Raw genomic sequence first — 15,484 nt, forward strand, 5'->3', positions numbered from 1 at the left:
CTATAAAATGATAAATTTGTTGTATTTAGTAATTACCACACACAAAAAGTATTTTGATGCGGTAAAAAATTGTGAAGCATAGCTAAAAAATAGGAGTAGGGAGGGACAGGAACTTTTTTATTTATTTTCTTCTCAATACATTTTCTTAATAGCAAGTCTAATATAATAGAATATGGAATATGAATTATTGACGCTATTGATAGAATAAATCAAGAAAATACCAAATATATGAAGGTAGTGAAACAAGACGAAAGAGAAATGGACACAGTAATATATATTTGAAGCTGTATCCTCGTTCATTTATCTAGAACTAATACGTCTAATAAGGTATATAAAAACACAAAGACTAAATTGGACAGGATACATAAGAAGGAAACCTACAGAAATGGTTAGGAGAATAACACAATGGACCTCTATGGCGAAGAGGCGGAGGAAGACCAAGGAATACCTGAAGAAATCAAATTGAAGAAGATACCAGAATCCTGGAAATAATAGACTGGAAAGCAAAATGCAAAAACAGACACGAATATAGAAAGCTGACAAGGAAGACAAAAACTTTAACAAAAAGATCAAGCGATTGAACGGTACAATTATGATGATATGACATAATGGTTTTTTTGTATTCTTGAACCAGATCCTATTTCTTGATTAGTTATTAATAATTTTTAACTTTTTTATCCGAAAGCGGTACTTTCAGTCATAGTAAACATATTTTTTATAGCAATTTAAGTATTGGGATTCCAATTCATTTGTATCTTGAATCATCTGATTGCTGTTTCTAATGAATTTTGCTAGATTAAGCATTTAAGTTGTAGTTCCTCATAACACGTGGCAGTGAGCCTTAAACAAAGATCCTCAGTTCATAGATAACGTTCGTTCTTTACGAATGATTCAAACAAAAGAATTTCAGGAAGTAAAAGTCTAGCGTGTCTTATAAAGAGAATAACTGGAAGTTGTGATTTATGATCTCTATTTTAGAATGAGGTAAAGCTCATTCTGCTTTCATAATAATACGAATATTCAGTTTTTGTTTTGATTTGATAATAAACGGGATACTGACTGATGGCGTCTCATTCAAAGACGTCTCTCTAAGAGACCATGAAAGAGGCCTCACTCACAACCAAGTTCAGTTAAACTAACTGATGCTAACAAATCACACACTACTTGCATAAATCATTTATTATTTCTTGTGAACTCACCATGTGTGTTGTTTTGTTCGTGTTTGCCTCTTTTTTACTACTCTCGCAGGGTTTCCTCGTTACAAAAATCTTAAATCCCCTGTCGCTTGTATTATTGTTAGTAAGGAATTCCACGTTCAACGACCCATTACTCTTGAAATAACCCTTATTACTCTTTTTACCACACAATGCGTCTTGATTTTCGATTAATAATCTGTCTTTGACACATCCTACGGAATTTTCCAACCGAAAATCAATAAAATCAAATTCGTAGTAGGTGGGGCAATCTTGTCCTTCAATTAAATAAATACAATTAAGGTTTGGTGGATATTCTTGAGGGTAATTTGGTGATTGCAGAAAAAAACTGATCTCAGTGAACACACCGCCACAAACCACATTAGATTGATTATTTTGTGTTTGTATTTTTTTAGATGATACCATACACGTAACGTAGATAAAAATTACTAAAGATACTACGATTTGAACGGTCATTTTGATCACTCAGCTTGTAAAACTACAACTAAATATTATTTCGAATGTTTCTTAGATTTTTAAGTTTTAGTCAAATATTATGCTTGATTAAACAAAGGTTGGTGAAGCAGAGTTGTATTTTATATTTGCTTAAAACGTTTTCATTTACAATTCGTGAAATATTATTATGGTTTTTATCTGTGAATCATAGCTAATGGCGGCGTCAGTCGGCGTTGTGTTACAGCCACGTAAATATTTACGCCATTATTGATGCTCCCGCGAAGTGTGAATTGCGAAGTTTGATTCGTTTTCTACAGGCTGAAGTATGAGGAAAACTTCATGAATGATAGTGTTGTGCGTGAATGCTGTCGAAAGTTTAAAGATGTCGTTTCAGATGAGCTGGTTCAACGAGTTGACAGAATGGGTAAAGAAAACCGCAGATTGACCATTATTGCTTTGTCTACGGAATTTCCAAAAGTTTCAAGGTCTGCTCTTTGAGGGCAACTTTCTTTGTAAGTGTACCAATCTTTTGGTAATAAAATTATTGTTTTATATGAACTTGTCTTTTATTTATACCCTGTCGGAGGTTGAAAAACGGTCATCGTATTACATTCTAAAAATTTTATCATAAAACTTCATGTCTGTTTACGGTAATGGGGTACAAAAATTGTTTTTTTGCAAATATTTCATTTTCTCTACAACTATGTCTTTCTCTTTCTTTCCACATCACACCGTTTTTGACACAAAGAGAGGGAAACGCACATCAATGGTAACCATCAAATCGTCAAGATTTGTCTTTGCACAGGACATTGTAGGGATTTCTTGTAATTGCATTTTGATTAGTTGGAGCCGTCCGGTATCAATTTCTACAACGATAGGCTGAAACGTATGGACAAGTAGCACTCATTTATTACTATAATTATATTAAGCTCTACATGTGCCAAGGACCGGAAAGGTTACTGAGCTAATGAGTTGATTATGTTTTCGTTTTTTGTATTTGTGTTAATATAAGCTGCTTATGAAATTGGTATCACGGCAGCTCAAATTCTTTGAGAGTTTTCAATTGAGTTAGCGAGTAAATTGTGTTAAAATTTTCCATTTATTTTAGCGATAAAATGACTGAAATATGATAGAAACTATAGTTGTGAAAAACTGCGAAACATAATATTCTTTCTTATGCCCTAAGAAAAAATAATTAGACTGATTTATATTTGAATACATGAAACTATTTTGAAAATATTTTGGTAAACTTTCAGTTGTATTTGCTCACAATATATCAGGATTAATTCCTAATTTCTTTTAGTATCTAAAACGTCTCTGTATTTTCGGTACCTTATATTCTGAGGAAACTAATATTTAAATAAAGAAATTACACTTATATTTGTCCAACATTGGTGGTTATTTCAAAGTATTATATCCGTTTGAAATTCTCTTTCGTTGAAGGTTAAATCTATTACGAGAAATCCTGATGACCAAATTTCAGCTGACATAAAACACTAAAATATATGTGAATATATTAGTAATATGAATAAAGCTGTAATTATAAATTTCCAAGTTCACTTTGTCATTTAATAATCAAAGTATAGCCCATCGTATTCGATGGTTCTAGCCCAACGTGTCTTTGAGATCTTCAATCTATTCTTTGGGCTTAGATGCAAAAAAATTGTTGCCTGCATTTTCAATATCTCTTTGGGATAGAAATTTTTTACTCGCAACATGTGATGGTGCAAGATCCGGACTAAATTTTAGGTGTGGAAAGAGTTCAATACCATCAAATACTTCTATCACATCAACTGTCTAATAAATACCTCGAAAGTAACTGTTTATATTAAAAAGATAATCTTTCGGCAGAGCAAGAAATTGTTTACACACCTCTACTCGACGTTTTGCTTGAATCTCAGTTAATTAGTTTCAGCTTTTATAGAAGGGAATCCAAGTGAGTTCAATAATCGGTAAGTGCTGGTACTAGGTTAGTTTGCTACTACTTCGTAGGTAGGTGGACGACCTGAGTTCAAACGATCTTCAAGTATCAAATTTACAGTAGTAAAACGATTAAACCAACGCTCTACCGATCACTTAACCTTGTATTTTCCCTTCAATTTCACATATTTTCCTTGCTACCTCGTCAGCAACCAAAAGAGATTAATTTAGAAAGGTTACAACATTGAGTATGGAATTGTCACATACAATAAAGCTTTCTTATGTCTAATTGTATAAATTTCTGTCAATTTTGGCTGTCAATTCAAATATACTTGGGCCCTTTGATTTCTAATCTTTATAATGTTTTTAGTTTGATATGTCCTTTGATAACAATCAACACCTTAAACTCCGTAAAAAAATAGTCAAAGAAGAGATAAAGAGAATTGTTGAAGGTCACGAAGAACGATTTTCTATGCACAGAAGCATTGAAATGCTGGAAGTCTTAAGCCGCCACTGTCCTTCAGCTCAAACTCACCAAGCGTTTTGAACTTGTATTAAAAGTGATAGTTAAAATCCAGTTCAATAGTTTATAGTCATAATTGTGAAGTACATATTAACATTAAAGTTTCTGCATCGAATTCAGTAATACCGAGAAGTTATATTGGCAGGTATTAAACGAAATCGTATACGTGACTCTAAATTTCATTATAACAAGTTTCCATACTCCAATTTCGGTTCATTATTTTCACTTAACGCTTTCTGTAAGTTAATCTAATGAAGGTATAATCAATTTTAATTTATCTGTATTGAGGTCAGTCGATGGACATTGATTGTACAACTTGTGGATTAATCTTACTTTCCAGGATAAAGTCATTCTTAGTACGAGATTACTCGTAGTAAAAGTTATTTTTTTACGCAATTCGAAGCGTGAAAAGAATAAAAGAATGTTAATGATTTTTATTCTATTATGAGTTTTTATTAAAATTTCTTCTTTTAATGATAGCTTTGGTCAGTAATTTTTGTTTTAGCTAAGGGTAGTTTCTGTGATTTCAAGTTTATTCAGTATGATCTAGATATATTGGTAGTTGTTTGAAAAATATTTATGTTTTAGTCAGAACATGATTTATGGAGCATATAATTTAAATTTGAAGACGCCACATTGTTTAATACTTATTTGACTCAGAGGTCAAAGTTAGGTATATATAATATTTTGATTTGAAAGTTATCAGTCCGACTCATATTGAAGCTAGAGTGGATTTTTATCTGAATAAGCCTACTCTTTCGTTGACAACAGTAATGAGTTACTTTTCCAAAAAAAGGTGTTACTGTTTCTTCAGATATCAAAAATTTGTTAGTAAAAATGGGCTTGAAAAAATACGAATTAAAATGAATACCCTATGGTACCTAACGCACACATTGTGGATAAGAAACTGGGCCTTAAGAATAAATATGGAGCCTGGAAAAAATTGTACTTCTATTATTTATTAATCCACGCATCTCAAACTACTTCTTCTTTCTTTAATGTAAGCAAAATGCCTGTTTTGACCATTCGATCTATGTGTTTGTTCCACTCTCTTTCTTACCAAAATCCATTCGTTTACGTTGTCAATCTTACATGTCCTTCTAATGTTTTGGCTTCTCTCCCTATCAAAAAGTGTTTTTACAGCGATTTCCACATCTGTTCTCGATGTGTCTGGTCTGGTTTCCGCTGTGTATGTTAATATAGGCCAGATGATGGTCTTGTAGATTCGGGATTTGATCTCGATTCCGATATATTTGTTTCGGAAGATAGTATCGTTCAGGTGAGCTGAGGTTCGTGCCGCTTGGTTTCTAGCCTCCGCTTCAATATCACCGTATTCTCATATTTCTATGCCTAGATATTAAAATTTCATGTCTTGTTGTTTACATCTGATAGATATTTTAAGGTGGTCATACATTTCCTTTTTACTCCACATATCTTCAGCTTTAAACTTTTTGCAGTTGTGTCGAATTTATATAGTAATCTCTTTAGATCATCTTCGTTTTCTTCAATCAGAACAGCATCATCGGCATAGCATAGGATCTTGATGTCTTTGTTCCCCATTTTATACCATTTCAGGTTACTTGTGCTTTTTATTAATTCGTCCATAACGAATTTGAACAATACGGGGTTAAGTGAATCTCCTTGTCGAATACCATTGTTAACAGGAATTTCTTCAGTAGTTATGCCATTGATTTTGGCCTGTATTTTGTATTTTGTTTCTCTGGTAATTGTTTTCGATAGTTTTTATAATGTTATATGGGATTTGTCTCTTGTTGTATTCGGTCAAACGACTTTTCCAGGCCTATAAAACACATGAACGCCGGTTTGTTATACTTGATGGATTCAGTTATTTGTCGCAGGACAAATATCCTCAGATCTTCCTGATCTGAATCTTTCTTGTTCATTTATTTTGTTTATTATGATCTTTGTTACTAGCTTCAAGGTTGTATTTAGGTTTATGCCTTGGTAATGTGTGGGTATCTTTTTGTCTCCTTTTTTGAATAGTAAAATTGTGGTACTTTAGCGCCATTCATCCGGAATTTTTTTATGTAATAGGATTTTGCGAGTTATAGCTGTTAGCTACTGTTTCAGGCTCCTCCTACCGTATTTAAGAAGTTCATTTGGAATGCCGTCTGAGCCTGGACTTTTCCTGTTTTTAAGTTTCGTTAATGGGGTTTCTATACCTCTTTTCTTCTATAGTTATATATCAGTTACTTCGTTAGTTGTGATTTCTGGAGTATCCGGTATGCTCTCTGTATCTTCTTTTTTATACAATTCTTTAAGATATTGGACCCAAGTTTCTTTTTTTATGTAGTTTGAGCATATTAATTTGCTTCTTTTCTCTGAGTTTTGATGAATCTCCACGTCTGTTTTTGGAAGCCATAAAAGTCATTTTCAATTTTTTAAAATGCTTCCTAATATTGATCTTTTTTTGCCTTACTAGTGTATTGGTGTTATTTCTTACCCTCTTATAGTCATCGTAGTTTTCTTTTTCTGATAAATTGTTACAGAACCATGGGGGTTTTATTGGGTCCGTATTTTTGTTGTTTTATGTTTCAAGTGCCAAGGGCTTCTGTTGCAGCTTCTATTATGTTCCGTTTTAGTTTTTTCCAGCTTTCATTCACTTCTTCTGCTCCGCATCATCAAACAGTTTATTAAATTAATGGATAAAGACGGAAACTACTGAAACACTATGGAAAAGAAAGAAGAAAATCCGATATTTTTCGTCGCTCCCAAATTAGATTACTCACGAAAGATACCGAATTTAGACATTATATGATTTTGTTAGAACTAAAGAAGCTTGCACTGTTTCCGTTTCTGTTATGCAGAATCTTCTCGGAAACGAAAAATCTCAAAATTATATTGAATTTCCATTTCCAAATATATTGAAACTCCACTTCCCAAGAGTAAGGAAAGCTTATGCACCAGGAGCTATGCGACATGAAAAATCATTCAAATTAAGTTTTTAAGCATGAATTTTTCTTAATTAGTCAGCAAAAGCTAAACTTTCTTCGGCAACAAATCTACTTTGAACAAGTGCTAGGAATAAAATACTCAAATTATATCAATAAACAAAAACAACATTTATTGATGCTCATTCTTCACACATACATTTATTAACAGGTTTAATGAGTACAATATTATAAAGACGAAACTTCACTTAACTAACAGTCTTAATTTTAAAGTGTAGTGACATTTCAAACATTATTTTCATATATGATTTTCGTGCATTTTGAGTCCATTCAATCACAAATACTTTCAATTTTTTAAGTTAATGAGTGTTATTGAAACATTTCATAAATGCGAAGTATATAACTCATAAATTAATGAATAAACATAATTAAGATTTGCTACCAAGCCTGCGAAATCAGACTGATGGAATTATTGTGGTATACTTAGGCATAATGACATTGAAATATTACTGGTGACAATTTGCACCTCAAATAAAACTAGCAATGATAACGTTAAGGCTTAAGCCATAAATCTAATCGATTATTATATAACGTGGAAAGTAAACGATAACGTAGAAAATATTTAATAATTTCTGTTCAAAAAAAAAAAAACACAGAAAGATAACAGAAGACAACGTGAACATAACAGGAAAAGAAATACCTGAAAGTCATCCTATACGGAGGACCAACGTTCAAGGATACAAGATGACTGGTAGCACTCAACTAAAGACGAATGATCCAAGCTGGAGCTGACCTTATCAGGATCACGATTATTCTCATCAAGCTGTATGTATCTACAGCGTATGAAATAAACTGTTAAGAATAATCACAAAAAACTCACAAGCCCTACAAAACATCGGTCTAAGGTAAGAGCTGAGCTCCCCTTGATGCAGCAGGATCCAGCAGATCTAAGTAAATTTGGGCTACCTCAATATTAAGATAACGGAATACACCAGGGAAGATTACGGAATCTAGAACCGAGGAAACATCGGAACTACGACAAGCAGTAAGGATACATATGAAGAAACAACAGAAAAAAGTACTACCAGAGGAACCGCCGTTCGTAACTTCCACAAGAAATTTGCGCTTTCAAGAAACAGCGAAAAGCATTTGGAGTTAAATATATGGAACTACATGTGATAAAAACACGGAAAATAATTAATCGGACACTTTTACTAAATCCATTGAAATATAATAAGCAGCGAGCAGTCGTAGATTTGGTTAGGTTGGTAGGAAGATCTTCCCGGGTTTGGACTAGTATGAGGTCATCAAAGGAATCCCTGAGTTTCTGACATGAAGGACCCAGTTGTTCGGACTTATTTACAGTATATAATTTATTCAAGTATGTTTTCGGAATACACAAATCAACAATGAACAGTTAATTTTTGTGGAGAAGCTCTGAATCCGCGATTACGAAGCTTGAATAACTACTGGCGATAGTTATTGAAAGAAAATAGAATTATGGCATTTGATAAAAAACATTTAACTTGAGAACAAATTGGATATAAAACAAGTAAAGTCAGAACGTTTTAAAAGATAAAATTGATTTGAGATGAAAGTTATTGAATTGTCTGCGGAAACTTGGAAAACTGCAAATAAAAATTACCTCGACATCGATCAACTGATTACTGGTTTCGGAATAAAATTCTGTAGACAAGAATTATTATCAAGGCAATCAAAGGTGGGTGAGAATTTTTTATTTGTTAAATGAGTTTTCAAATCCAAAATTTCGTGTTATTGAGTTGGTGCTATTGAGACTGAAAAAGTTATAGTATATCTATATACAAAACTTTTCGTAAGTAAAAGTAATAAACTTTTAATTGGTATTTCAATAACCACATATCATAAAAAAATTAAGTGCTTATAAATTTTACAGAATTTGATTGAGTTTTCGTTCCATTTCTATCGAAAACATATCAAAAAGTTTATTGAGATTGAGACTCAATGTTTATAATGAACAACTCATTTTAATAGTTGATAGATTTTACAAAAACAATATCCAAGTAGAACCATAATGTACACTCTATTCGTAATCACAAATTTTCCACGTAGATATTAAAATTTCCGTATGATAGATGTAAGGTAATCTTGATATGTGTTTTTTATTTTCCACTAAAATGCATATTGGTTAAAATAGTATGCGCGGGTCGCTTTCTGCTGCAAAATTCTACAGGAGATCCTTTGTATCCGTTGTATCGAGTATCGTGTAGAGCTACTAATAATCGATGAATTTCCGATTTTGACGGGTAGCATACAAAGGGATTTTCAGGATCATATCTGTAACAAAGAAAATATCATATCAGAATTATTAAATTGAAACACGAGGATGGTCCCAGAAGTACCTGGCATGACCTAAAGATGGCGGTTGTTGCTTGATAAATACCACTGTATTGAAAAGAACACGATTTATACAGTATATATTTCAAGTTTTAAGATGATACGTTGTTTGGTATTTGTTTGGCAGCCATCAATAGTGAACGTTTGAATTTGTAAACATGGAAAAAATTGGTCATAGTTATATGATACAATACTTTTATTAGGAATGCCTTAGCTCAACCAATATAAAAGCTGAACTAGATTCTACTCTGAGCGGGACTGCTCCTTCGTTATCGACAGTAAACTATTTATTACCAGTGTCTAAATGAGGCAGTACGACCTACGAATACCAGCATCGACTAAATAAGGTGACGACTCCAGAAATGTTGAAGAAAATCCACAAAGCGGTACTGGATGATCGTCGACTGAAAGTGCGCGAGCTAGCAGACATAGTAAACATTTAAAAAAGTGCGGTACATCGCAAATTAATTGGGAATTTCGACACGAGAAAGCTGTACGCAAGATGGGTGGCGTTTTATAGAAATAAAGCCGTTTGACAACCATTGATGGAACGTGGGTCCATTATTTCATCCCAACATTCAAAAAAATGGATTGAAAAAGAAGAACCAGGTACAAAGAAGGCAGAGACCATTCCATCTGCAGGTAAGGTCATGGTGTCGATTTTTTGAGAAGTGCGTAAGATAATTTCCATTTACTTTTCCATCTTGAAAAAGGAAAAACTATCAGCGACGAGTATGGTCGTCCGCTCCCAGATTTGAGAAAAAATGGAGCTAAAAGGAGTTACGTTGAAAATACAGGGACCATCTTTGTATGATATTAGTAATGAATATACAGTGCACAGAATTCGAGAAAGTTTTATAGAAATAAACGGCTTAAAACTTTGTGTTATAAAATACAACTTGGAATGTCATGGCGAAAAATTGAAATAAAATTTATTTCATATATATTGATTCACATTACAGAAAATAGATGAAAAGTGCATTGATTTTTCATTTCATTTTGAATTGCCATTACATAAAAAAAACGTATCAGTAAAAATGTGAAATCATATAGGATATTATTAGAATATTTCGCTAAACCAAAATCTAGAGCAACAAAAAATAGAAGTTATATTATTTATAAGGTTCCTTGTTCTGTTGTAAGACATACATCTCAATATTTATAAAATAGATTATGAAGTCATCAACATAAAAACTTCATTTACATATGGAAAAATTATTTATTTAATAATAATCCAACTACAAAAAAATTTTCAAATTCAACTTTTGATGAAGAGAACTTATCGCAAATCTTCAAACCAAAGAAATATCATCATTTGAAACGATGAAAGCAGATTTGAAGTATGAGTAGTGTCAACTACATAGAATGTTTCAGAATGAATAGCTTTAGAAGACAATTGAGTATCTGGCTTTTATTATTATTTGGGGATATATTTGAGCTAGTGAAATGAGAACTTCTTGTACTTTGTTACATTTTACACAAGGTTTCATTTGTTATTTAATATCAAGTATACCTTGAAAAGAGATGTCTTAATTGAATTGAGTGGCAATGTGGGTAAAGTTTACACCATTTCGAGTTTTGTCTATGAGTTTATACAACTTTATAACTCTCAATTTTTTTGGGGCATTGTAAATGATAAGTTTCTTTTAATGTGGTACAAGAATCGAGATCTTTATGCCAGAATAAGATAGAAAATTAGCACTTTTGAACTAAAACGAGTAGGACCAAAAAAATTGTCTCTTCATTATTCTTGTATATAACAGAATGTTGACCAACCCTGTAGTAAATATTATATTATGAATTTTCTAACAACAAAATCCACTAAGAATTTATACGATTTTTGTTGAAACTATATGTTTACTGAGTCAGTATCTATAAATTCACTGCTTTAGAATGAAATAACTTGATGTATATCGCATCATATCCCTCGAGATAAACGATATATAAAATTTAGATACAAATTCAATATTTACCCCATATTTTCCCTTTTCCATGGATATTTTCTATAATATCTCATCCTCTTCGATGGGGTAGGCCCTATACCATCGCCGTCTTCTCCAATAATATCAGGTATATTGGTATTTTCGTTATATATTGGTTTCCTTGGACTTTCAATATATATAAAAGGGCTTTCACCACTGGGCCATGGGAGAATCAACAGTTTACTTAGAACTCGCATCGCTTCTTCTAATCTCTCATCCTCCATTTTCCTTGGCCTTATTGCGTATTGATATTCTAGAAATGAAAATATAATAATCAATGTAACTTACCAGACGATGAATTATAATCTATGTAAAAAAAACAGAAATCAGTTAATAGATTATATTTTACATAAGGTTCCTTGCTCCGTTGTAGGACATACATCTCAATATTTATAAAATAGATTTTGTAGTCATCAACATAAAAACTTCATTGACAAGTAATATGTAAAACTTATTCATTTAAAAATAATTTAACAACAGCATATTTTCAAGTTTAAAGACACATTTGATATTATTTTCAGCAACATTAAAAAAACTGTATTTAAGTAGATAAATAGTAGATAAAACGACGGTAAATATTAAGAGTAGTAATTATTACAAAAATATTGAGTTAACGTGTTTGACACTCACGACGCTTTGTTACCAAACAGCGTTGGCTCAAATAATAAATGTCTTTTTCATACACTGGAACGAAAACAGAAAACAATTAATTATGAATCTGCTATCTTTAATTTAGGATACAGAAGAGAATATTTGTGCAATTATGTACGTAGTTCAAGAGTCAGAGTTTGTTTACAATCCCACCAAAATACGTTTTATGGAGGTTTTCAGGAAAGGCTCAGTCTTTATATCCTTACACATTCAGATTTATCAGCACGACTTTCTACTTCCATATCCATATTGGATATCAGTTTCTCCATCTTATTCTTTCTAACTTCGTCCCTACCTCATCTAACCATCTCGACATTCGTATTTCTTTTCTACTATGCTTCTGGTACCCTATAATTCTTATATCAGCGTCTGTTCTAGCTCTCTATCACATAGTCTCCCTCTAGAAATTCGTCTATTTTCTTATTTATTTTTTTTTGTAAACGTTTTTTTGTTGGTTTTAGAATAGAACCCTAAATTCGCCCTATTTTCAACACGCTTATATTAGCTTCACCTGTATGTGGGATTGTTTTTTTGTAACTTGCCTTTAGACTAAGTGCAAGGAACTTATTGTTCAGTTCGACAGAGGATTCGAACCTCCGATCTTCTGAAAACTAGCCAACTACGAAAGTTTCGACGAGATGCAGGTATATGAGCAGGGAAGCCATTGTACGAAGGTGGTATGAATTGAATAAATATAGTTTAAAAAACCATGTTTGTAACGCATCAAACTAAAAAGTGAAAAGTAAGTATAAATTAAAAAAAAACTAAAGCACATTGAACTGAAAATAGTTACAGCTGTAGTTTAATTGTTTCATTAAATAAACATAACGGAAAGACTTTAAAACTATTTGGAAATTAATAAAGTAACAAAGATGTATTTTTTATCATTTGTTCACTTTTGAAAAGATAAACATGACATAGATTCATAGAGGGTTACCTACTCCGTTTCCTCTGAAAATTATTAAATAAATTAATGATTAATTATTATGAGAAGCAGTTTTCAAACTAAATATAATAAAGTGATCTGAAAAGTGTACTTTTTTTGATTAAAATTAAAATGTTTGTGTATTGTTTTGAAAATTATATTTGGTACTTCCCCTCATTTCATTTGGCAAATTTATCATTTTCTCAAATTTTAGTACTATTTCGTTTATCTAAGAAAATTTAGTAAACATAACCTATAATAATATTCAACGTGAATATCTAATTATGAACACCAAGTTGAATGTGTCCTCAATGTCGATAAAAGTTTTTTCTACGACCGTGCGTTTTAACCCACTTTCCGCCACGCTTTTTAGTTTTGAAAGTGTCACTTTCCCTCACTAATTATACAAATTTTGACCTTATTAGATAGTTTTTTACTTCTGAGATTATAACTATTGTTACTACAGGTAAATAAATATTTACGAAATAGCCCATCAAATAAAATTTAAACCTTTTCTAGCTTTTTGTAGCATTTTTAATTTTTTGAAAATATAAAATAATACAGATATTTTTTATATAACCATGCAAATGTTACTAAAACGTCAAAGTTGTTCAAAACGTCTTGGAAGTGACCGAATCTTCTTCTAAATTAAACTACATTAAACCGAATCCGATACAATAATATTAATGGATTCATCCGACGAAGAACTTCCCAAAGCCATTTTGAAGGCTGCAAATGAAACTAATTCCGAGCTGTTACCTGCCAAATGACTTAAAACCGTTGCCGTCATCGTCATTTTTATGCGACCTGCAACCCATGCCATCCTCAATAACTCCACTGAACCGGCAATTCTTACTAGTCTACAGAATGCAACAAGTTGTGTTTTCAATATTAATATTTATAATAATTAGTAGTTTTTAGTTAAAGTTTTGTATATTATTATGTTTGTTGGAATAAAATAATTTTAGAAAAATGGGTTACTATACTTTTTGTATATACGGTCGTAGAAAATAATGTTCCTAACTCATGCGTAAAGTGTCTTTCCCGCACTTGTTAGGAAAATAACTATTTTATTTTTAAATTCATTTGCTACATATCTCGACAGTAATTTTTGATAATCCTAATGAACGAGTTTAAACTTCTTTAGCATATCTACTTTTCAAAAAAATATTATTTATATGTTTGTATAATGAACTGGACCTCAATTGTGTGAAAATTAAAAAAATCATTAAAGAAATATGACCTAATTACGTATTCTCTGAAAATTCCATTCCAAATATCCATAAATTAATTAGTTTTGTTGAAGTAATAATGAAAATCATGCGTGTTCACTATTCAATTTTCGTGGAAAACACACAAATCGTTTGTTGTGTCCTCTTGTAAAAAGCTAACCTATGAAGATAATCTAGTTGGGATGCACTTTATACACGTGGAGGTTATTCACGACCTACTTCTGACTAATGCGTTGGAGTGATATTTCACGCATACTAATGTGGAGATCTCAGTAACGGTTAGCAGAATATTATGACATTATTTTTCTCCTTTCTAACACAAACATCCATTAATTTTCACTTGGGTATTCATCGTTTGTTGTTTTTTGAAAAAAATATGTTTAAAACAAAACAATAACTTCTATATTTGATGTGACAGATATCATTAATAAACGAAAATATTATTATCATGATGATTTCTAGTTTCAACAAATATATTTATACAGGGCGTCCCACGATGAGTTAAAACTATCTGTATATGGCGATATACTTATAGTAAAATCATGAAAATTCTTACGTTTGGGTTTTCGGAGACAATCTTTATAATTAAAATATTTTCAAAAACCGTATTGTTGGGGATTCTTCAAATAGTACGCGAGTTTGGTCGTGGTCTATCTGGATAACTTGCAGCGAATAAAGTACATGTTTTTGTAATTGACTAATTACACTAAAAACTAATATAATTGACTTGTGACAATTAAATAAATGTCATTTATTACAAAGCCTACTAAAAGTATACATAAAAAATTGAAACTTGTTAAATAAATATTTCGGGAACGACTAGTTGGAATGGGATTAGTAAATAGAATTTGATTTGATTTTTTTACAGACCTTGACAAGTTAAAGTAAAATACTTTTTTATTTCTTAGTGCTTGTATCAACGGGTTGAAATAAAATTTAGACCACACCTGCATTTCTAAAAATTTATATAAAACATTTAATATCTGGATAACGGTAAGGTTTAGGTATAGAAAATTACATGAATTTGCCTTATTTTTATCCCCTGAATGCATTAAAATAGAAAAAACCGGGTAGTTCTATTTAAAAAAATAAAGAAATTTGATATTTATGAAGTTAAACTTTGAACACTTTTTATACACACCATGTATGAAATGAAAAATTTTTCAACATAGAATCAAATACGTCTGACCTTGCTAAAAGCAACCGAATAGAAACCATTTTCATATCTTTAAGGGTATCCTCGTAAAAAAATAATTTATAAGGGCTTGCAACGGTGAAATTTTTTACAAAAAAATCAATAACTCAAAAGTATGC

At 31.6% G+C, this 15,484-nt stretch overlaps 1 protein-coding gene across 2 annotated transcripts in view; it reads right to left on the reverse strand.

Annotated features, from left to right (window-relative positions):
* Positions 1-7,151: 7,151 nt before the first annotated feature.
* The window catches only part of LOC130899871 (uncharacterized), a 34,098-nt gene continuing 25,765 nt past the window's right edge, over positions 7,152-15,484 (reverse strand). For both annotated transcript variants that reach the window (XM_057810033.1, XM_057810034.1), the window contains exons 3-4: positions 11,354-11,615; positions 7,152-9,320 (exon numbers count right to left, since the gene is read on the reverse strand). In XM_057810033.1, the coding sequence (XP_057666016.1) occupies positions 9,146-9,320; positions 11,354-11,615 (437 nt within the window). In that variant the 3' untranslated portion in view covers positions 7,152-9,145. The remainder of the gene's footprint in view (positions 9,321-11,353; positions 11,616-15,484) is intronic.

This window comes from Diorhabda carinulata, chromosome 12, assembly GCF_026250575.1.
Source record: "Diorhabda carinulata isolate Delta chromosome 12, icDioCari1.1, whole genome shotgun sequence".
NCBI lineage: Eukaryota > Metazoa > Arthropoda > Insecta > Coleoptera > Chrysomelidae > Diorhabda > Diorhabda carinulata.